At 42.9% G+C, this 22,427-nt stretch overlaps 2 protein-coding genes across 2 annotated transcripts in view; one reads left to right on the plus strand and one right to left on the minus strand.

Moving 5' to 3' along the window:
- Positions 1 to 22,427, minus strand: part of ctnna2 (catenin (cadherin-associated protein), alpha 2) — a 376,545-nt gene that overhangs the window by 108,459 nt on the left and 245,659 nt on the right. The gene's annotated exons all lie outside the window — the stretch shown is intronic.
- Positions 8,676 to 10,590, plus strand: lrrtm1 (leucine rich repeat transmembrane neuronal 1). Its single transcript, XM_079998698.1, has one exon. It carries the CDS (start codon positions 8,925 to 8,927, stop codon positions 10,500 to 10,502), a length of 1,578 nt encoding a protein of 525 aa, XP_079854824.1. The 5' UTR covers positions 8,676 to 8,924; the 3' UTR covers positions 10,503 to 10,590.

Raw genomic sequence — 22,427 nt, forward strand, 5'->3', positions numbered from 1 at the left:
CTGGTACAGTAAAAAAAAAGGCTAGTGGAGCAAACACCACAGAATAGCAGAATACCTGAATAGACTGAGGCAACAGCAACAACCCGCAAATATTCCCGGTCACCGTAAATAATAGGACCGACAAGAGAGAAGAGCCGCAGTGCTCCAGCTCTATAGCGCTGCCAATTCTGTTCTGAGGGGAAGCAGGATCCCTTTTGCTCCCTGAAGATATGCCTTCTTGTGGATTTACTCTGGTCTGTAGGAGAAAATAAACTTGGTTTTGGACTGGCAATCTCGAATGGTTTTCTATCAACTATGACTGGAACACTTTTTGGCATACGCCAATAGCCAATACCGATCCATCCCTCTTTTCCAAGAGGCACTTTGACGCCCTGCTCAGTGCATATGCATTCACTCAACTATCAGATGGGATAACACTGTTCCGTCTTAAATTAAAAATCCTGCTCTATGGTTCTTTCCTACTTTCTAGTTTCTGCCAACATTGCACAATATAAAGGAGAGTACTCCGCGATCACAGCTTAAGCATCGTCAACAGAAATGGAACAATACTTTAATCTCCTTGCACCTTTGTAAGTGGGTAGTTTATTCATTTATTTGTCAATAAATATAACATTTCTGATGAATCTGTAGTGAAAATACTGACCTCCTATCCACTTTATCCATGTCGTTTACTGTATGGCAAGGTGTGCTCAATTCTTCAAAGGCTATTGACTGACTCTTGACTCAGGACCTTTCAGACCAAGTCGATTGATTATAAAAGGTGTAGTGACCATAGTGAGGGTGGTCGGGGTCGTTAGGGTTAAGCACTGGGGTGACAAAATATTGTCATTATGTGATGTGTGGCGCCTGTGCTACTAAGCATATTGCTGGGGCACCCAGCTGTGCGACAGGAAACTTGAGGAAAGCAGCAGAGTAGTGGCAGTATTCAGAACATATTCAACATCTGGTGGTTCCAGTAGCCGCTAACCTCTCTGGGGAGCGGATCCTTGAGCTGCAGTATGCTGATTATAGTGCACTTGCCTCTGTTCTATAACACTCTGGGTGATTTTCCAGAATGGGGGTTGCATTTCCTTTCACCATTTATATAAACACTAGTCACATAACAAGCCAAATGCCTTGTTGCCCAGCAGCTGAATGATATACAGCGTGATGAAGATTGAAAATCAGATAAAACAGACTTCCACTGTCGTAATTACTCTGGAAAAAGGTCTTGGTTACTCTGGAAAATGTTTTGTTCAGAACAACAGCAGGACTGGTCAATCTGGTCACCTTTGTACCAAATAGCCAATTCTATACAGGACAGCTGCAACACATGCAAGTTCATGGTATGATAGTGGTCATTATGCCTGCTAATGCTAAGCTGCATCAGCATTGGGGCCTTGAAACCCCAAAAAACAGCTGCACTGGCATGTGATCAGGCTAGCTCAGGATCAAACACCTTGGAAAGGTACCAGCAATAACCATTTGCCAATGGTTATTGCTGCTGGCGCCTTTGCCAATAGTCATTATGAGTTCTGAAAACATGTTCTATATTATACATAGATCATTTATTTATATCAGCTTTTGAGTTAAATCAGCAAAAAAAAAAAAAAAATAGGTTAAAATAAAATTGTGTGAAAAATAAAATGCTTACAAGTTTATGGGACATTGAAGGCTGATTAAATTGCATGATAACAAACACTGTTACACTGAAATATGACACAATAATGTATATACAAAATAATACTGAAATACGTGTTCTAATTGTCAAGAAGGAGGCTGCCGCTGATAAAAGAACCAAAACTACACCAGAGATATGCGTATCCGGACCGAACAACATAACATATAAACACCACGGCGTGGTTCTAGGATTCAAGAGATTTTGGAGTACGCAAAGAGCCCAATGTTAATAACTGGAAGTCATCATTGGTTCAGAAACAGATACAATGCAATCACCATCTCATAATTGTCCCTCATATGTTGGAGGGCCTTTCAAACTGTACTTACAATAATAAAGAATAATGAGAAACCAATTATTGACAATGGAAAAAAAAAAAGTGTGATTTTACTCGGTTGCACTGGTCTAACCTCAGAAATACAATAGACATGTTTTGGTCCGGATCAGTAAGTCTCCAGAAAGTCCTTCATGTGATGTACTGGAGAGTCGGACTCAGCAGCAATAACTAGGAGCCATTGGGCAGGCGAGGAGGGTGATAATAATGTGAGTGTGGAAAAATGGATAAAAATGGACAGGGCGCATTTGATGGAGATATTTTACAGCTGGCCTTTACTATCGCTTTTCCTTTCAGGAATCTGACACCACTAGAGCTGTGGCAGTAGTACACAGTAAAGGCAGAGTGTTGCCAACTACACTCGAAAGCAGTTAGTTACTTATGCAGGCTTCTTGTAACAGCATCAGGTCGCTGAGGATGTTTGGCAGAACCAAAGAAGTTCCCATTTCACATTGACCTTGCGGGCTTCCCTATGAAAGATATTAGGTGACAAATGATAAAAAAAACAAGCATAATCTTGCACATAAAACTACATATAACCCTAACCCATATAGGAAAAAGGAATGCGTGTATAACTGTGTTTGAGCTCATGCGATTGTGGTTGTGTGGAAGTGTACAAACCTACCCCGATTTGACCGTGAACCACAGCAGAGAGCCAGGTCTTGGAGTCTGTTTAGGTCTGTTAAAAGTGATGGCCTGGATACTCTCATCTTCCTGTCAGGTCATTGCAGTGCAGCGAGTCATTAGCTGATAGTGTAGTCATACATTAGGGTTAAGATGGATCCCACCTCAAGATGTCCACATCATCTGATGGGCAATTTTCTTTTTTTCTCTTTTTTTGCTTGGTGCACGATAAATATCTTAAGCTTTCAACCCTTAAGGAGGCGGTCAGATGGCGTGATCGGATGATGAGGAAAAAAAATACCACTGGGATAGCAAAATTATTCCTAACTGCATAAAAGCATAAAGATACCATTTGAGCGGAAAGTAAACCATCGATTGACAAAGCCTATTTTCGGTGCGAGTCTTGTATTCATAACCTCATTTGTAAGCAAGTATATTTTCACAAGCCAGCACATTCTTGATGCAATTATCACACTCTGTGAATATACATTTAAAATGCCAACAAAATATTTGTGTAAAAACATTATTAATTTGAGACGTTGATACGAATGAAATATTGCTGTAGAATACAGTAAACTAACACTAAGAATATGTTGTTGATAAAGTTGGTTGTTCATAAAAGTCAAAACCTGTTATTATCCTGTTGCCAATCCTTAACTCTAATCCCTAACCCAATCCCTAACCTTAACCCTAAACCGAACCACTAACCCAAACTTGCAAACAAGGGCAGGGTTTGGGGATATTTCTGTGATAATAATGATAGACACCGTATAAAAATATCTCTCAAAAAGTCACAAACCAAAAAAGTGTTGTGATTTATACATATTTAGTGTCAGTTCAACTATTACTCCGAGCACAGTTGTCAATGTCGGAGGACATCACTCAGGGTTTCATCATAATTGCATCCATTTTCCAGATTGAAATGCCCACATCGCGTCAAAGATGTAAGAATAATAGTCTTGAGGCGCCACTAGCCAAGTCCCAGACACAAGCCTGGCCTCTTTGTTAATCTATGTTAGCAATTAGAGAATGCTCTTATATTATTATTATTATTCATAATAATAATAATAATAATAATAATAATAATAATAATAATTTTAAAAAAGCAGGCATGCCTATTTCCTCGAATAGTTTTCCGAGTTCGCCTTCCTGCTAGCACCACATCCTCCTTGGAGCACTTGAGAGCAGCAGCATTCTGAGTCGGGCATTTGCCCCAATAAGCGATCTGCAATCTGCTACGTAGCAGTAGGAAATTAGTAGGAGTAAATTAAATACATCTACAATAAAAACACACAATAAAAACAAAGCAAAACAAATGAAAGCTAAAGGCAGCGATGATTGGGTCCTCGACGCGCAAGTGTCCGGTGGACCCAATAAATCAGCTAGGAGTAGATCACAAAAAGTACAGAGCATGAAAATGACCAAAAAGTGACAACAAAAGTCATGTAAACAGTGCCAATTCTCAAACATGAAATTCACGCTTTGCCAAGCCCATACCGTGTGAGGAAAACGCAATCTTTTATTCAATTTCAAACCGTCGCCCCCTGTGTGTGTGTGTGTGAAGGCAAATGTCCATCCAATTAGTTGGACTTGACATTACCCTGGACATTACTCAGCCAGCACCCCAGTACAAAGTCTGCATAATGTCCGGTTGAGCGGTATGTGTGAACAGAGGTGGATTGACAGGTGTGTGGCTGTTTTGCCTACCACCTGCCACCCAAGTGACGTTTCAGGGACCTCCGGCACAGGGACACAGAAGACGGGGGAATGTAAACACCAGTTTATTGTAGAGAGTTGGCCAGTTGGAATTAGCCAGGAGCAGGTAGACGTGTGTCATGACACAAGCTCCTATCCTGAGTGTGTGTAGGGATGGGGGATTACCTGCTCCTCGTTTGACCAACCAACAAGCAACAGGTATGCAGCCACTCTGACCCCAATCACCTAGATCCAGGTCAGGTGTGGCTGCTCAAACCACACCAACCCCACACCCCAAAGTGATTGTCGGAGAAAGCAAGCGAGGGGACGTATTGCATGTTGATGACGTCTCTATTGTGCGGCAGTTACTTACCTTTGTGCAGCTCTTCGTGCACAGTGTCGCTGCTTCGTACTCTTTTCTGCTTTCCTTTATTATTCCTTTCCACTCTTTCGTTTTTATTGTGGATACGTCCAAATACGTGGAGTATCCACGCAAATAAGTCACAATTATTGATAAGTTAGTAGCCTCGTCCGCCATCTCAGGTGTGCTGTTAGCTCCGCGGCGTTATTGCATCACGCCCCTCATCCAAACCAAACAGAGTATTTCCAGGTAGTGTTAAGTGAAAAACAAAGCAAAACAAATGAAAGCTGCAGGCAGCGATGATTGGGTCCTCGACGCGCAAGTGTCCGGTGGACCCAATAAATCAGCTAGGAGGAGATCGCAAAAAGTACAGAGCATGAAAATGACCAAAAAGTGACAACAAAAGTCATGTAAACAGTGCCAATTCTCAAACATGAAATTCCCGCTTTGCCAAGCCCATACCGTGTGAGGAAAACGCAATCTTTTATTCAATTTTATTCGTGAAGGTGTCTTGTAGACACTTGTCACGTTTGAAATCAATAAATCGCTTAGGAGGAGTTTGTGAAAGTACAAAGCAATATATATTTTTGTATATATGGGTACAGAATTTTGTTAGCTTTCGTGGTAAAAAGTGAAAGGTTTCAGGTTTCATTTAAAAAAAAAGTTTTCGAGGGGGCGCTGGCAGCCATTTTGCCCCGCCCATGCATGGGACACCTGGAATATCAAATGTCACACTGGGACTGATGAGTGTGCAAAGTTTTGTGAGTTTTTGAGTATCTTAAGCCCCCCAAAAAGCCAACTCAAAAAGGCTGAAGAAGAAGAAGAAGAAGAATCACAAGAAGAATAAACAGAGCAATAACAATCGGGTCTTGTTAGACGAAAAAGATGTGGAGTCTGTCAGGACTGAAAGGAAGGATGGATTGGGAGAGCATGGAGCACGTGGCTGATGTAAGCCATGTTTACGTCATGTAGTGTATTGTCACAGCTCATTGTCCTTGGAAATGAATGGGATGGAGATGACAGTGTCATGGAAGTGAAGAGTGTGGGATGAGATGAGCAATATCTTGGAGGCTTACAGATCATATCTGTATTCATAACGGACAGCCTAGACCTAATTGACCATGATATAGGATGCCAGGCTACAGGGCGCTCTTATTAAATCATAATCAAGATAAAATACATGTTATTACTCAGCTTTGATGCAGCAGATTGGCTTTGTTAACAAGGCTCAATAAGGAATGTCAGTAGGCTGGGCTGAGTTGGTCAATATATCCATCCATCCATCTATCTATTTAGGCTCAATAAGACATGGCAATAGGCTGGGCTGAGTATCTTTCTATCTATCTATTAGGGACGCAACGGTACAGGGTATATTATCGAACTGTACACCCCCCATACGGTTCAATACGCAGACATGAACCGCGGTTTTACGGTATCACGGTAGAAGTCCACTGGAAGCGTTGGCGCAGCTTGCAGTCATTTCTGCTTCCTATTGAATCCACCGATGCATTTCTCTATTTTTAAGCGAGAGGTCGACACAAAACAATCCGGTTCTTTTGAACGGCTCTTTTGTAGGAATAAATGGAACCGAGTCTCGCTGGGCGATGACCCTTTCTTTTTGTCAAGTTTGACAGTTTTATGTCGTGTTGTTTATTTAAGTTGCCGTCTCCTGCCACCGGCAAATGTTTCCTCCTCTATGTAAGAGAGAGCCTGCGCTCCCTCCTCGCCGGGAGGTGCCCAGGCTGAAAAGGAGCGCACCCAGTGTCATGTCAGGTTCACACAGCACTGGTCTGACTGTGAGGTTTAATTTTATTATTATTATTATTTATGTTTAAACCCGTTCTACACAAAAATAACTTAAGAACTGGTTTCATTATTTATTTTATTGTGAAAATATTTCAAATATTTCAAATATATATAAAATATTATATAAATAAATAAATTAATATTAACAAAAAATAATATTTAAATTATCCATTGTCCTGTACACCTCCCCTCCTGTCAGATTTATTTATGCAAATTAGAACAGCCCACCAATAAACTTGAAGCCCCCCCCACAGTCATACACACAGAGCGTAACACTGGTTATTTGTGGCAGACTGCTTTAAATACATTTCTTTTAGTATAAAGATACTGAAACCATACCATTACAGAGGGCCCAAAACCGTGATACATACCGAACCGTAAGGCCACTGTAACAATGCACTATCTATCTATCTATCTGTCTGTCTGTCTGTCTGTCTGTCTGTCTGTCTGTCTGTCTGTCTGTCTGTCTATCTATCTAAATATGTCTGTCTGTCTGTCTGTCTATCTATCTGTCTGTCTGTCTGTCTGTCTATCTATCTATCGATTTTACCGTATCTATTGTTTCATCCTTCCATTTGAAACTTTAGAGGGGTTATCTTAGTATGGTTCAATTCATTACCAAAGGAGATAGAGAGAGAGAGAAAGTGAGAGAGCTACAGCGAGACATGTGAGAGGGAAAAGAGATAGGGGGAGATATTTCAATAAAGCCCTGGTTTTTAGCCCAACCCCTTTTGAATATGTAAATGTACCAGACAGGGAAGAGAGAGAAAGAGAGAGAGAGAGAGAGAGAGAGAGAGAGAGAGAGAGAGAGAGAGAGAGAGAGAGAGAGAGAGAGAGCGAGAGAGAGCAAGAGAGAGAGCGGGAGAGAGCGAGCGAGAGAGAGAGAGAGAGCGAGAGCGAGAGCGAGAGAGAGAGAGAGAGAGAAAGAGAGAGAGAGCGAGAGAGAGAGAGAGAGAAAGAGAGAGAGAGAGAGAGAGGAGGGACAGAGGCACATACAAAGTGAGTGAGCAATCACGGGTAGAGAGAGAGCAAGAAGGCGTGAGGGAGAGAGAGTGAGAGAGCGAGAGATAGAGGGGGAGAGGGAGAGAGAGAGATAGAGCGAGAGAGGAGAGAGAGAGAGAGAGAGAGAGAGAGAGAGAGACGGGGGTGGGGGTGGGGGGGGGGGGGGGGGACCAGCCCGTCTGAATTGTGAGTGGCTTACGACACTCAGTGAACAGAAGGTGCTTGTGCATTCTCTGTCAGTGCACTAGTCTGCTGCTGCTGCAAGGGACTGGGCGCTACAGCGAGCGCCCCTGACTACCAGCATCCACCCTCGGCAGCCTCTTAAAAAAAGATAAAAGAAAAAAAAAAAAAAAAAAGGAAAGAGCTCCACAGAGGATGGGGAATGCACAACAAATTCTGCAAGCCACTGGCGAGGCAAGAGGCTCGGCAGCCGGATAGAGAGGAATACTGTTATAACCATAGAGACAGCCGGCTCTCCTGCTCCTTCCTTCGAATTCCGTTTTTTCCTTCTGTAATCATTATCCCTTCTTTCCTCTCCCGAGGCATCGGCGTCCGAAAGAATGACCGCCGACCTGGATGGATTTAAACCTCGCAAGTCAGTGATTTCTCATTGCGACGGACTTTAATTATTGTTGACACATCCCTTGAAACTTTAGTGGGGGAGGGGGGGGGGGAGAGGGGGGTGGGGGAGGACGGTCGTTTTTGAAGATTTTGGACTCGATGTTTTTTCTCCCCTCTCTCTCTCTCTTCTGATCATTGCAGCAGAGGACTGCGGAGGAGCGTGCACGAGAGAGAGGGATAGAGTGAGAGAGAGAGAGAGCGAGAGAGAGAGCGAGAGCGAGCGGACAGTGCTCATGCATGCAGACAGGGGGACTTGCACTTCCTACCACCTCGCTGAAAGCTACTTGGATTTCTTTGCTTTCTGGCTCTTTCACTTGAGGAGAACTAAGACATTGTACGCCTGCCAAAGATCGGGTGTCCACTGAAAAGAGAGAAGGGAGAAGGGCGGGGGAGGGGGACAACAAATTTGTACCACACTGGGGTCTTTTTTCAGATTCGTACATAATTAGTGTTTGGGCCACAAAGGGATCTGCTGAATGGAGGTTGTCAGCCTCTGGATAGGGGTGAGTAGAAATCTTTTCATAATAGATCGCTTCAATGAAGACAGCTTTTTCACCCCCTCCACTCCCCCCCGCCGCTTGTTATCAAACATGAGCAAACAGACTTGGTCTTTATCCGCCTCGATTTTTTCCAAAAGGATTGCTACTCTGCTCAAGTGAGACAAGACGGCAGAAACACTCTCCTCCCTTTCACGGCAAGACAAAATAGCGCAAATAAGCTGGCTTTTTCCCCCAGAACAGAGTGTTAATGATTATGTAAAAGGTGCGACAATAATAACCAGAGAGGTTCAATGGACATTTTCTCGCCAACATTCTTGGATATTTATGCTAATGGATTTCCTTCTAATTGGTCTGTACTTGAAGTGGCCACTGAGAAAACCCCCTGGGTTGATACTGTGTTCACTGGGTATCTTTTTGAGAACTATTTCCCTGGCAGAGGGGGTTTGTCCAAGGCTGTGCCGCTGCGACAGCAAGCTGCTGTATTGCGAAGGGCTGAACCTCACGGATATCCCCCGCAACCTCAGCAGCGCCATGGGCCTCTCCATGAGAGAAAACAACGTGACGGAGCTACGCGAGGGCCATTTCGCCGGCCTGTCACAGCTCACCTGGCTCTACTTAGATCATAACAGCATTGACATTGTAGAGGAGGGGGCCTTTGACAGGCTGAGGAGGGTCAAAGAGTTGGACCTGAGCAGCAATCGTATTGAAAATCTTCCAAACGGTACTTTCAGGCCACTCCCTAACCTGCGTATCCTGGACCTATCATACAACAGGATGCAAGCACTGGAGCCTGATCTGTTCCACGGCCTTAGGAAGCTCACAAATTTGCATCTTCGCTACAATGCTCTGAAATTTGTGCCAGTGCGGATCTTTCAGGACTGTCGGAGCATGCAGTTTCTGGACCTGGGATACAACCAGCTACAGAGCCTGGCACGGAATTCCTTCGCTGGGCTCTTAAAGCTTAGCGAGCTGCATCTGGAGCACAATGAGCTGGTGAAAGTCAATCTGGCCCACTTCCCCCGTCTGATCTCATTGCGTACTTTGTATATGCACAACAATCACGCCACCATTGTGGTAAGCACCCTGGACTGGATCTGGCAATTCCTGGAGAAGATTGACTTGTCAGCCAATCAAATTGAACACATTGAGCCGCATGTTTTTGAGAGTACCCCCAACCTCAAAGTGCTTATGCTGGACTCTAATCGACTGGCCTCCGTGGACCAGCGCATCCTGGATTCATGGTCATCACTCGAGAGCATTACCTTGGCAGGGAACGAGTGGGAGTGCAGCCGCAACGTCTGCGCCTTGGCCTCCTGGCTGAGCGCTTTCCAAGGGCAGCGTGACAGTTCACTGTTATGTTCAAGCCCGGATATTGCACAGGGCGAGGACGTACTGGATGCTGTCTATGCTTTCCAGCTTTGTGAAGATTCCCCAATGGAGGTGACTACGGTAGGCCTGTATCCCTCTACCAGGGACAGGGCCCTTGGTGGCACTGTGCTACTAGGCCCATATACACCCAATCCCTATGAGGGTGAGGGTGGAGAGGTGGTCACTGGCACATTCACTGTCACGGTGGGAAAAGATGACCTGGAGAGCACCATGCAAATCCACAAGGTGGTTACTGGGACCATGGCTCTCATCTTCTCCTTCCTCATTGTAGTACTCATGCTCTATGTGGCCTGGAAGTGCTTTCCAGCTGGAATACGGCAGCTGAGGCAGTGCTTCAGCAGTCAGCGCCGCAAGCAAAAGCAGAAGCAAAGTATGCAGCAGATGGCTACAATTTCTACACCGGAGTACTATGTTGACTACAAACCCAACCACATTGAGGGAGCCCTGGTCATTATCAATGAATATGGTTCCTGCACCTGCCAGCAGCAACCTTCTCGAGAATGTGAGGTGTGACCCTGCTTTGTGTGCATTTTTCCCGTGATAATGTGGATGCAAAACCCCCTTTTTTGGATATTATATATGGAAGGAGGCTACCATGCGACATGAGGAATAAAGGGATAATTTTTACACTGCATCTCACTGTGCTGTGGAATGAGAGTTTATCACACTGGATTAACTGCTGGTTTGAGGCCAATTGACTCTTGGACTTGTTGACTATCTACTGAAAAACAAGATATAAACATTTGAGTCACAAAGTTGGTCACCTCTCTCTCACTAAGGACAGATTTGAGCTTTAACGTGTATTTCTACTTCAGGACATTGAAATATAGTTAAAAAATTCCAACTGGGGACACGTGGGAAAAGAAATAAACGAAACAATTTATATTATGTAAACGCAACATCTGAAAATGATACACGTTTAAAAGATTGAAAAAAATTTAAGTTGGTTTAAAAATGTAAAGATGAAATTCAATGTAAAATACATTTAAAAGCAGAAATGCGAGTGTGGAGACTAAATGCAAGATGTTATTGTATTTCTTTTCTAAACTACAAAAAAAAATATTGAAATAAATGAATTGCTATACACAGTAAAGTACTCAGTGTGTGAGAAGCCTTTGAAAGAGAATGGATGATAAGAAATGAAAATTTTGTGCTGAGAATAGTGTTGTCCGCTTGCGTACCTCTGCTGTATGAGAAAAAAATAAAAGAAATTATATATATATATAAATTATATATATATATTATATATATATATATATATATTATATATATTATATATATATATATATATATATATAAATAAAACAATGGGGGGCAGGATAACATTTCCAAATGTTAAATCCCTGATATGAATTTCAGATCTTTTTGCTATCTCGAATCTCGTGTATGCTGTTTAATCATTCACTGTGTTGGCTCACTATCAATGTTGTAGTTGCTTTCCTCCTTCCCATCTCCTTTTCTGTGAATAGATTAAATTGATCTATTGCATTTTAATCAGTTGGCATATTTTCATATAATTATATCATTATCTGTGTGCCATCCAAGTAAACAAAGAAAAGCATCGAAGATCTAAAGCATTGCCTCCCACTGCTTCTCAGCCCCTGGCTGTCATGCAACAGCAATGCCATCCTTCACCAAACGAGGGATATTAAACATGGCAAACGCCTGAGCCGTGCACATTCAAATCCAATTGCATTCGAAAATTGCCTTGTTTAAAGAAAAAAAAGGAAAAACTGTGGCGTTTAACGCATTCATTCCCCTGACTGTAATTTCATGTAATGCCAAAAAATGTTTGTTAAAATACAAGGCCATTTCAAGGTATTTATACGTTTATTTTCCCTCTGGTCTTGATTGTGTGAATGAATCCACTGCCTTTCGTTTTCCTTTTTTGTGTGTGTATTTTCAAGGGTTGTGTTTGTAATGGAGGCCATCAAGGATCACAGTGTCTGCAGAAAGAGGTCCCAGGCTGCTCTCTAGTGTGTGCCTGCCCCTACTGTTGCTGTGATCCAACACTGTAGGAATGTACCATGCCCTGCATACCCCTGCAGCAACAACACTTACCTCAGCGCAGCCGAATCAGAGCCATTCGCATATAACTCACATGCATACACACATACACATACACATGCACGCACACATATACATGCACGCACACATACACACACTAAAGCAGATCAATGGAATTAACAACAAAGCAATTACTCAAACCTAACCACATTGCCAGCATGCAAAATCAATCAATTTACTTTTATCATTCCAGAATGCCTTACAGTGTGAGTGTGTGTGTGTGTGTGTGTGTGTGTGTGTGTGTGTGTGTGTGTGTGTGTGTGTGTGCATGTGTGTGTGCGCGTGTGCACGTGCACATGTGTGTGTGTGTGTGTGTGTGTGTGTGTGTGTGTGTGTGTGTGTGTGTGTGTGTGTGTGTGTGTGTGTGTGGAAAATAACAAAACATACTACACAGACAAACAACTGAACGCTAATGGTCCACAAGATCTGTCTCTGATATTGAGATTATACACTAAGAATAATGAAGAAAAATTAAATTGTCCTTTTTGAGAGGTTTCGTTCTTCTTTGATCAATATTTATACTGTGTCACACCGACACTGGTTGTTCCCTGTGACTGATAAAATAGACTTTAGGTCCTGTTACAATAAGGATAAGGAAGTCATCACTTACTGTCTGCCCGTGAGCATTATAATACTTTGCTGCTTATAATTTAAAAAATAAAATATAAATAAGGATTGTGATGAGTGGTAAACAAATCAAAGCAGCTGGGATATTTTGCTTTCGGTTTCAGTTGATTTCCTTCATCAAAGTCCTATTCTAAACAAAAACAAAACAACTTATTTCCTTAATAACACCAATTCCCTATTTGCGTTGTCAAAACGCAATATAATATCCCCATTTGTACTGACATTTAGACTTTCAGTTTCATTATTAATAGGCATCAACCCCAGTGATGCCATCAACGATACAACTGAAGCTCCATTAGATTCATCGTACTAGAGAGTGACTGGGAAATATAAAATCAAACAAATGTTTTACAAACACTTATTTTGGACTTCTCACATTGGCTCACATTTGCCATGTAGGATTTCGTATTCATTGCATTGGAGCTTATGTAGTGTGCGTCCCACGCCGCCATTAATCATAAGCGTGGCTGGCGTCTATATGCAGATGACTGTACGCTTTATGTGGGGGCAGCAGGACCAAGACTGAGCTGTGTTTAATTCTAACATCTTCACCTCCTATTTCAATTATCATCACGTTCATGTCCTTCACGCCACCTGAAATATGTACCTCCAGAGTATAAATTTGTGGCTGTATGAAAAGTAGATGGCGCCTGTTGTGGAACCTGAAGTCGACGCCGCTATTGACTTCATTTTACCGTCCTTAAACGGGCGACCCGGGCGAAACAGGAACAGAGAGCCCGACTGAATGTTTTACTTTTCAGACTCTGGGTTTGAGCGCGGGGGCTACTTCTCTACTTGGGGCCTACAGTACGTCTATCTGAACCTGTTTGTTTTCTCATCATCGCCCAGTTTCTCTGGCCCTGGTTCTGTCCACGGCCTCACACCAACACGGCTCGCCCGAAATAGACCGTGCAGCGGGTTCGACCTGCGGCCGGGGCGGGAATTCCCAGAGGTGAGAGGTAACCTCTTTAAACAACACTCGTTGATAATGCCCTGATTAATGACGCTCGGCACAAATCGATGCAGATGAGCGCTATAACCGAGGCGGATCTGACCCGCAGTTTCGGCTTCTCGTGGGGTTGTGTGTGATATTTAGGCAGATATTCATAATTGATTTAGCAGATAATTACCCTTCGTTGCGGTGCCCTTTGTACGTGAGGGGGCGGGGGGTAAAAATCACACAGCTGAACAAAGTGCAAGGTTGAGGGAAATGGAGCAAGAAAGTATGACCGTTACCCCTGTGGCCACAGCTGCTGGGACTGCACAGTACACAGGTCTGAAGCCATTGTATCTCAGCTGCTTGTATTCATATCTGTGTGTGTTTGTGTGTGAGAATGTGTGTGTGTATGTATGTGTGTAGGAAGAAGGAGATTAGTTCTGAAAAAAATAAAAAAATAACAACACGAGGCATAACAAGACAGCATGTTATGCTGAGGATTATGTATTTCACTAATAACGAGCGAGGGAGGCATGCTATGGCGGGGATATTAATGTAAAGTTATTCACTCAGGGAAAAAGAAGGTCAAGACAGTAAAGGGGGGGACATGCAGATGAGGCACGTGGACCAGACAGGGGATGGATGTGAGATCACGGAGGGCTAAGGTTCCCTGCGAAAGGTCACGCTCGCCGAGCAGCGGCTCCAAGGTGAGCTGGGATGGATCGCACGGGGGGGGTGAACAATAATAGGTGGGGATTTAGTTTCACTTCGAAATGATTCTCAAAACAAATCGAATATTGAAAGGAAATAACACAGCATGCCGGTTATGTGCAGGTCAACTGTGCCTCAACAATCGCCCAACAGAAGTGGCAGCTGAGAGGGGAGAGGCGGCTCGGCCAGAGATGCAAACACATGCTTAACAATTTAATTAACCTGGCTTCCTGTAAGGGTTATTGACCGGGAACCCATCTATCCTGCTACCAGGGGCCAGCGGTGCATAATAAATGTCAACGCCTCATCGTCAGGGGGGGGCCTAAATCATGGGCGGAGGTACATATGGCGATGGGGGCTTTGCGGGTCTAGTGATGAGTCATGGTGGGGGGTGGGTGGATGGCCATGGCTTTATTTTATTTTATTTTTCATGCTATTTATTTAAGCCGGATCAATATTGTGATCAACGCCAAACTGTCTTTTCAACCCAACCTGCTTCACTTGTCGTCATTTATCGTCCCTTTGCATCAGACATGGCATTCATCTTGCACTGAGGTCAGTGCTAGGTCAGGACCATGCAATATTATATTTGTGTTCATGTGTAATTAAATTACCTAATTGCTGGATGAATAAAAACACATCAATTGAAATAGTTTACATCACTTGGATCCAGGTAATTATCTGCTCTATTTCTCTATCTCGCTCTCTCTGTCTCTCTCTCGGGTCGGCCGGTTGTTCTAGATCCACAGCCTCATTTACTTGCAGGGTGCTTTCCGTGGCTCTGGTGGACAACCCCGGATGAAAAGAGATGCTGCTTTCCCTGCATCAAGTCGACAACGGAATACTGAGAACATCACTGTGTTGGCGGGGGGGGTGAGCGTATTTCTTGCATTAAAACATGGGTAAAATAAGTTAAGCAAACTGATACAATGCGAGTGGACAACTTACAGGGTCATTATTATGGGGTCGAATATAATGGATTTCATAGAATTGGACTGAACTGAATTGGGTTTCGATTAATTCCTTTATTTGACTTAGTTTATTTTTCTTGCAAAGTGTCACACGGCGCTGCACTCGAGACCTGAGTTAGCTCATGCTAGTGTTCTGCCTAGCGTTTAACGTAAAGCATGGGGGTCAGTCGGTGAATGCATAACAACAACAGCTGGGCCTGCATCTGGGGGTCTGCCTCACCCGCACAACAACAGATGTGTGACAATGCCTAATTCGCAGAGTAATATTTGTGGTTCAAACATAATAAGCGTTATCCAATTACAATTCATTTCATCCATACCATAAGATCCACACTGGTTCTAGTGCTCAGCTTCACAACAAATCCATTAAGCCAAATGGCAATTAAGTACATGAGGATAAGTAACGTGTAACTGGGAGAAAAACGTCTATATGACTCTCATACACCATGCACTTAAATGGGAGAAAAAACACCAGTGTGACACCTCCAGACGAGTCAGAAAGGCCGGTTCTCCCAGCGGAGCCAACGCTGCAACCTGCCCTCATTGTTTCCTCACCTCCTCACTAGACCACCTTATGATGCGGGTTTAAAGATGCATTTGTTGAAGGCTGTTTACCGACAACCACAAAAAGGGTCTATTTGGAGCGAGGGACGTGAAGAGCGGTGACCCGGCGGTCACAAGCGTGAAAGAAACCAGGAGGGAACACGACGAATGGAAAGGAAGGTCATGCGTGTGGAACAGAAAGGTGTCAGGTAAACAAGCTCAACTCTGCTTAATAAGATACCCATAGAATCTATTATGACTGGTAACCAACTATTATTAGTCAACAAAATGCAAAAAGAGCCATATGCATCATGGAGTGCATAACTTAGTTTCGAGCAATAATGCATCTGTGGCCTATTTCTAAATAGAACATCTTGTGAATCAAAATTGTGAGCGATAAATTACCAATATGGAGGGCAATTTCACGACTGAACGATTTCTTAACCTGGTAATAGTGAGATAAAATGTAAAAAGAAGAGGCGGTGACAGAGAAGCAAGCACAACAGTCCGCAAAACACCAAATATCAGCCAAAGTTTAAGTTCAAAGTCCAAAACCATCACTTAGACAACCAAAAATAGCAAACTGTGACTATTCATACCTACATCGGAGCCATCCAATGGGATGGATTCAACGTTGAATTAACTTCCTTTTCATGCCTTTTCCTTTGCCCCACAGAGGGGCAGACGTCAACTCAAGGGGAAGGAGTCTCCCTTCACGCCAAATGAGTCATGGGCGAAACTGCATGGTGATATATAACGGTCAAAACCCTTCCTTATCTCAAATGTTTGGAGAAAGGAAGGGCCTTACAAAGTTAGCGAGCGGCAAATACGCCGCAGCCTTCTTCCCCAATAAAAAAAAAAAAAAAAAAAAAAAGTTAAGGAGAGTAAAAATAGACAGCATTTATCATTTTCCATTTATCTGATCAGTGTCAGGATGAATAAATGGTATTCTAGCCGCTCTCCCCGGTCCCTTTTCTCCTCCCTATCTGCGAGGGCAGATTGGCATCTCTCCAGTAGCCAATGAGCTTGGCTGCATAAATGGAATTGCCCCTTTCTCCCGGTGTCAGTTACGCTGAAGGAATATCTTCACGCTTTTACAAAAACCCTTCGCTGGGACGCAACAGTGATGTAGTGGCTCCTTAAGAGGCCGTTTACTCAAACCTTAGATAGCTAATTGAGTTCTGACCAAAGGGCTGAAGCCGTACATAAAATGAGGGACTTACCTGTGGCAGTAAACACAGGGCCGAGAGTGATGGATGGATCCCCATAAAAAGGAAAGAGAGAGAGAGAGAGAGAGAGAGAGAGAGAGAGAGGCTTGTTAACGGTGATGTTTGTTCCCGCCTTTTTTATGATCCGCCCTGACTTCAGAACACGAGAGGCCTCGAAGCCATTATTGTATCAACTTCCTGTGTGCGTTTTCGCACTCGGCGTGAGATCACAGGGTTCTGTTGAGAGAAAGGGGTGAATCAGGGAAATAGGAGAGAGGGAACAAAGAGAGAGAGACCGAGCGAGCGCTCCAAGTCCCTGCCGGATCACAGCTACTAATCAAGGGGAAACATTTCAGCCACTTCGAACAAAACCCCCTTTCCTACTTTCCCACGTAAAAGTAAATCCGTAAATTTCCCCGCTCTCGCCCTAGAATCATTTCCGGGAAAAATCCGGTACTTCTGTGAATTGAAGGGTGCACCCACACTTCCATGGAGGCAGTAACATTGCCGGGGCAAGGACGTAAAGTCGGGGTGGAGCTGAATCCAAATACAAATAGTGGGGCTTCACCAATATTTATTTTGTACAAATATTTTATTTGTTTTCAGAAAGAAAAAAAGAACCTCCAGTCTCTATGGAGACAGGTCTTTATATTACGAAATTGAGTATTTTTCTGATTAAAAAAGCCACTCAGACACTAGACACTAGTATTTTACAGTGAGGGGTTCGGTGCCATCCCTGGCTGCACTGGAGGACGGAGCCGGGGAGGGAAGGAGCAGACAGGGAGGAGCTAGAACGGGTGGAGAACGTTCCTTCTCTGGAGGCAGAGAGTGTAGGACAGGTTGAAAATGATCACACTGATTTAATAACATTGGGTCAGAGTTATTGCATCCGGGGACGGACTGTCCCCGCTCCGTCAGCGGAGGGAACAGAGTCTGTCCGGGAGGGGCGGGGAGACGAGGAGGTGCAAACCGAAGCGCTGGTCTCTGACACCACCATTGCCATGTGAACCTGGTTGTGGTTCTGGGCTGGTGCCGGTTCGCGGTCGGTCCAACTTTCAAACCTTCTATGAACCAGTTTGCTTTTCCACAGGAAAAAACGGGTCCAAAGGCCACGCCAATATGTCACTGTAGACGTCTGCATATGTCTTTTCATCAGGATGGGGACAATAATTATTATAAAATAATAATAATTATTATTATTATTGTTTATGTTTCGTGGTGCATTGTTTTTTTTTTTTTTACTAAGATAGGTAATGAGTGGGACAGAACATGATAAACGTCTTTGTGATACTAAAAAGTATAATATTACTATGAGGGGACCGTCATGATCTCATGGTTTCAATTTCATCTAAATCGATCCACATACGGAGCAGATATTAGTGAAAAACCGAGAAATTTTACCCAAAATATTCAGAATTTCTACGTGTGTCCCACGTGTTGTCTGCAATTGAACGAGCTGAGAATTACAGTAAGACACTTTATGAAGTCATTATATTATTTACTATAAATATACAAATTCCGATTGAGAATGACCAGTTGGACCGTGGAATGGGTCCCTGTGTAGTCTTTAGTAATTACCAAACTATCGATCTACGAGTATATTTATATAGCTTCTTACCTGGTAGATGTCAGTAGAATTGTTTGATTGATATTTAAAATCTGTGGTTCACATAACTTCGCTGGATTTATGACAAAAATTATAGGAAATAATCCTTGAAAGGTTGACTAAGCGCCCCTTGAAAAAACTGTAATGTGCGACCCAGTGAAGAGTTAAAAATCCAAGGTGGCGTCAGAAAGATAGAAGCCGTGCAATGGTTATTACCCAGAGAAATATCACTGAAAATCTAGGACAATAATCCAGCCATTGTCCAAAAATCTAGTCAAGGTCAGTCACAATAATAAAAAAAAAAAAAAAAGTACTGAAGAAACTAGACGAGCAACCGGTGGGAGGCCATGCTGCGTTCAAGTAAACTCAGAAAATTGTACTGCATTTCAGAGAATCCGGTAGACTGTAAAATGCACCCAACACAACTAATCTGGACGGTAAAGTATTGACAAGTTCTTCCATAATAACTGTAACATGTACTTAAAATGAATAAACTGGACCCCATGTATTGCTGCCTGTAGCTATATTTATTATACAATTTGGTAGTGAATGTTGAAAACCGGGGCTGGAGCAGGCTCGAACACTGGCAGTCCATAGGGCTCGGAGCTCCAGCAGCTCGCAGCTTGCTGGAGCAGCTCGCTCGGAAGCGCGAGGAAGCTCCGGGCTCCGCGAAGTTCATTCGCCTCCTGATAACACTAATATACTGTATGTTTCTTTCATGAGATCGGTTACAAAGACTCACGTTGGAAGCATTATCCCCTACGACTGTGACAAATACCGGGTCTGGGACGTCTTTAAATGCATTTGCCCCATATGTTTTTACAACTGTGAGCGTCATAATCCATTAAGTGCCAACTTCTAGCGGCATTAATTCAATCATTCTTATAATCAAAATGGTTGCTCTGAAACCCCGCCGCGGGGCTTAGCAGCGACGCCCCAAGAATGAAAAGGCCCATTAAAATGGACCAGAGCCTGCAATTCAACCAAAAAGGCATTTGCTGCGCTCTGCATGCACCAAGGACATGCAACAGTAAGGTCAGGATCAAACATTGCTAGAATATTGAATAAGTCAGCTTCCCAGAGGGGAGGAGAAAACAGGAATCCAGCTTTCAGCTCATTCTTCCGTATCCAGAGGTAAAAAAAAAAAAAAGTCTTATCAGTCCAGGTACAGCATCTCTGAGGACATGCTTAGCCACAAACATGCAGCCCCGAACCTGAACAAACACGGTGTGGAGAATTTGCGATGACTTACGTGTGCATGTTAAAGATTATGCCGTTTGCTCCTTGTGTCACAGAGAACTGCTGTCCACATGTTAAGTAATCATTTGGAAAGAAACCGCAAAGAATTTGCTTATATCTTGTAAAATAAAAACATGTAACTGTTTGTGTAAGGTTAAACAGTTAACCAGTAACCTTGAATTCTGAATAAGCACAATTTCGATTGAAATTAAAATTTCATAGAATTATATAACTCACACAATAAAAAGACAAAAAAATGATATATGTATAGAGAAAAATTAACAAACAACCAATCAAACAAAAAAAGGCTTAAATAAATATGTAAATAAACAAATAATCTTGAAAAATTGGAAAAAAACAAATTAACCAAGGCGTATCATTAGTCCCGCGATTCCTTTAAAGCAGTCAAATGAGAAATGTAGATTACTCGCTATATTTATTTCACATTTGAAGTGCAATAAGTGCCTTAGGGCCGTTGTAATTCCTGCCTTTGTTGGAGACGTTTGGGACGCGGCGTGTGTAGGTTTGTTGTGCTTAAAAGATGCCACTAATGAAACCCATGGGCCCGCCATGACAATAGGAGAACGTTTGATGATCTGCTATCTGCTTCTGGTGTCTGGCTTCGCGCTTTCCATTTCTGTTGCTCTTGTTGGACGGGAAAATACAGGACGATGTGATGGGATACACATACTGTGAGGGAATGGAAAAAGGAATGTTGAAAGTTTGGAAACTGCATAATTGTTTTCCGTCACCTTCTGAATGGGGGGCGGGGGGGGGGTTCTTGTCGCCATATGGCTTTTCTGCATTTCATCGCTCATTTATACGCCGTTTTGAGTGCCCCATTTCGGGAAACATATCGAATTAAAAATAGTTGGTTCTCGTACATGGCAGAGAGCGTCACAATTAAGAGCATTAAATAGCCACTCTGGGCTCTCCATCCCCCCTGGAGACGGCCAAAATGAAGAGTTCCCTTTGGAAGCCGCTCCCTGGGACTCCAAGCACTTTTGAACACTACGTTTTGGCAAAGGATTCACTTCATCAGCCCAAACAGATGGACAATAGATATTTTCATCCGATGCGTCCGTTTCAGCCATTTGTATCGAAAGCTGTCCAATTCTTAGCAAATAGGTCATCAGATATTTGTGTTTTACCGGAAACGAATTCAATCAAATGTTCGAGAACTTCTTTCATTGGGATTCAAACTGATTGAGGTTTTTTTGGTAGTTCATTAAGATTAACAAATGTGATTAATAAAATTTGGCTAAATTGTCCGCCATCTATCTATCTATCTGTCTATCTATCCATCCATTAACCTATCTGTCTGCCTGTCTATCTATCTATCTATCTATCTATCTATCTATCTATCTATCTATCTGCCTGCCTATCTATCTATCTGTCTATCTATCTATCTATCTATCTATCTATCTATCTATCTATCTGCCTGCCTATCTATCTATCTGTCTATCTATCTATCTATCTATCTATCTATCTATCTATCTGCCTGCCTGTCTATCTATCTGTCTATCTATCTGTCTATCTATCTATCTATCTATCTATCTATCTATCTATCTGCCTGCCTGTCTATCTATCTATCTATCTATCTGCCTGCCTATCTATCTATCTGTCTATCTATCTATCTATCTATCTATCTATCTATCTATCTGCCTGCCTGTCTATCTATCTGTCTATCTATCTGTCTATCTATCTATCTATCTATCTATCTATCTATCTATCTGCCTGCCTGTCTATCTATCTGTCTATCTATCTGTCTATCTATCTATCTATCTATCTATCTATCTATCTATTTATCTATCTGCCTGCCTGTCTATCTATCTATCTATCTATCTATCTATCTATCTGCCTGCCTGTCTATCTATCTGTCTATCTATCTGTCTATCTATCGATCTATCTATTTACACCACCGAACAAAAAAACAAAAAGCTGTCCTTTATGCCTATACAATGGAAAATAACAGACAATGGAGGGATATATTTATATATATATATATATATATATATATATATATATATATATATATATATATATATATATATATATACATACAGTAAATATGTTGTTGTTGTAATTGAATTACACACGTAAATTATTTATTTTATGTGTGTGTGTACGTGTGTGTGTGTGTGTGTGTGTGTGTGTGTGTGTGTGTGTGTGTGTGTGTGTGTGTGTGTGTGTGTGTGTGTGCGTGTGGGCCTGGGGGGCAGGGTGGGGTTGGGGCGGGTGCAGAAGCTATGTTACAGGGCTAGCTTGTAACCTTCACACAAGATAGAAGCTGTGAGCGAAAAAGGGACGTATTTGAGGAGGACAGGGAGTGAACAGCGCCAAAATCCAATAGAACCAGATGGTTCCCGGAACAAGCAACGCCTGGGGCAACCCCCCGCCTACCCCCACAACCCCCCCTAACCCCCTATCTCAACACACACACACACACACACACACACGCGCGCACACACACACGCCTGACGCGCGCACGCACGCACGCACGCACACACACACACACACACACACACA

The sequence above is a fragment of the Zeus faber genome (genome assembly GCF_960531495.2).
Source record: "Zeus faber genome assembly, chromosome: 4".
NCBI classification, from domain to species: Eukaryota; Metazoa; Chordata; class Actinopteri; order Zeiformes; family Zeidae; genus Zeus; species Zeus faber.

Excerpts from the sequence above, each read along its gene's own strand:
- lrrtm1 (XM_079998698.1), top strand. The coding sequence starts at position 8,925 with ATGCTAATGGATTTCCTTCTAATTGGTCTGTACTTGAAGTGGCCACTG.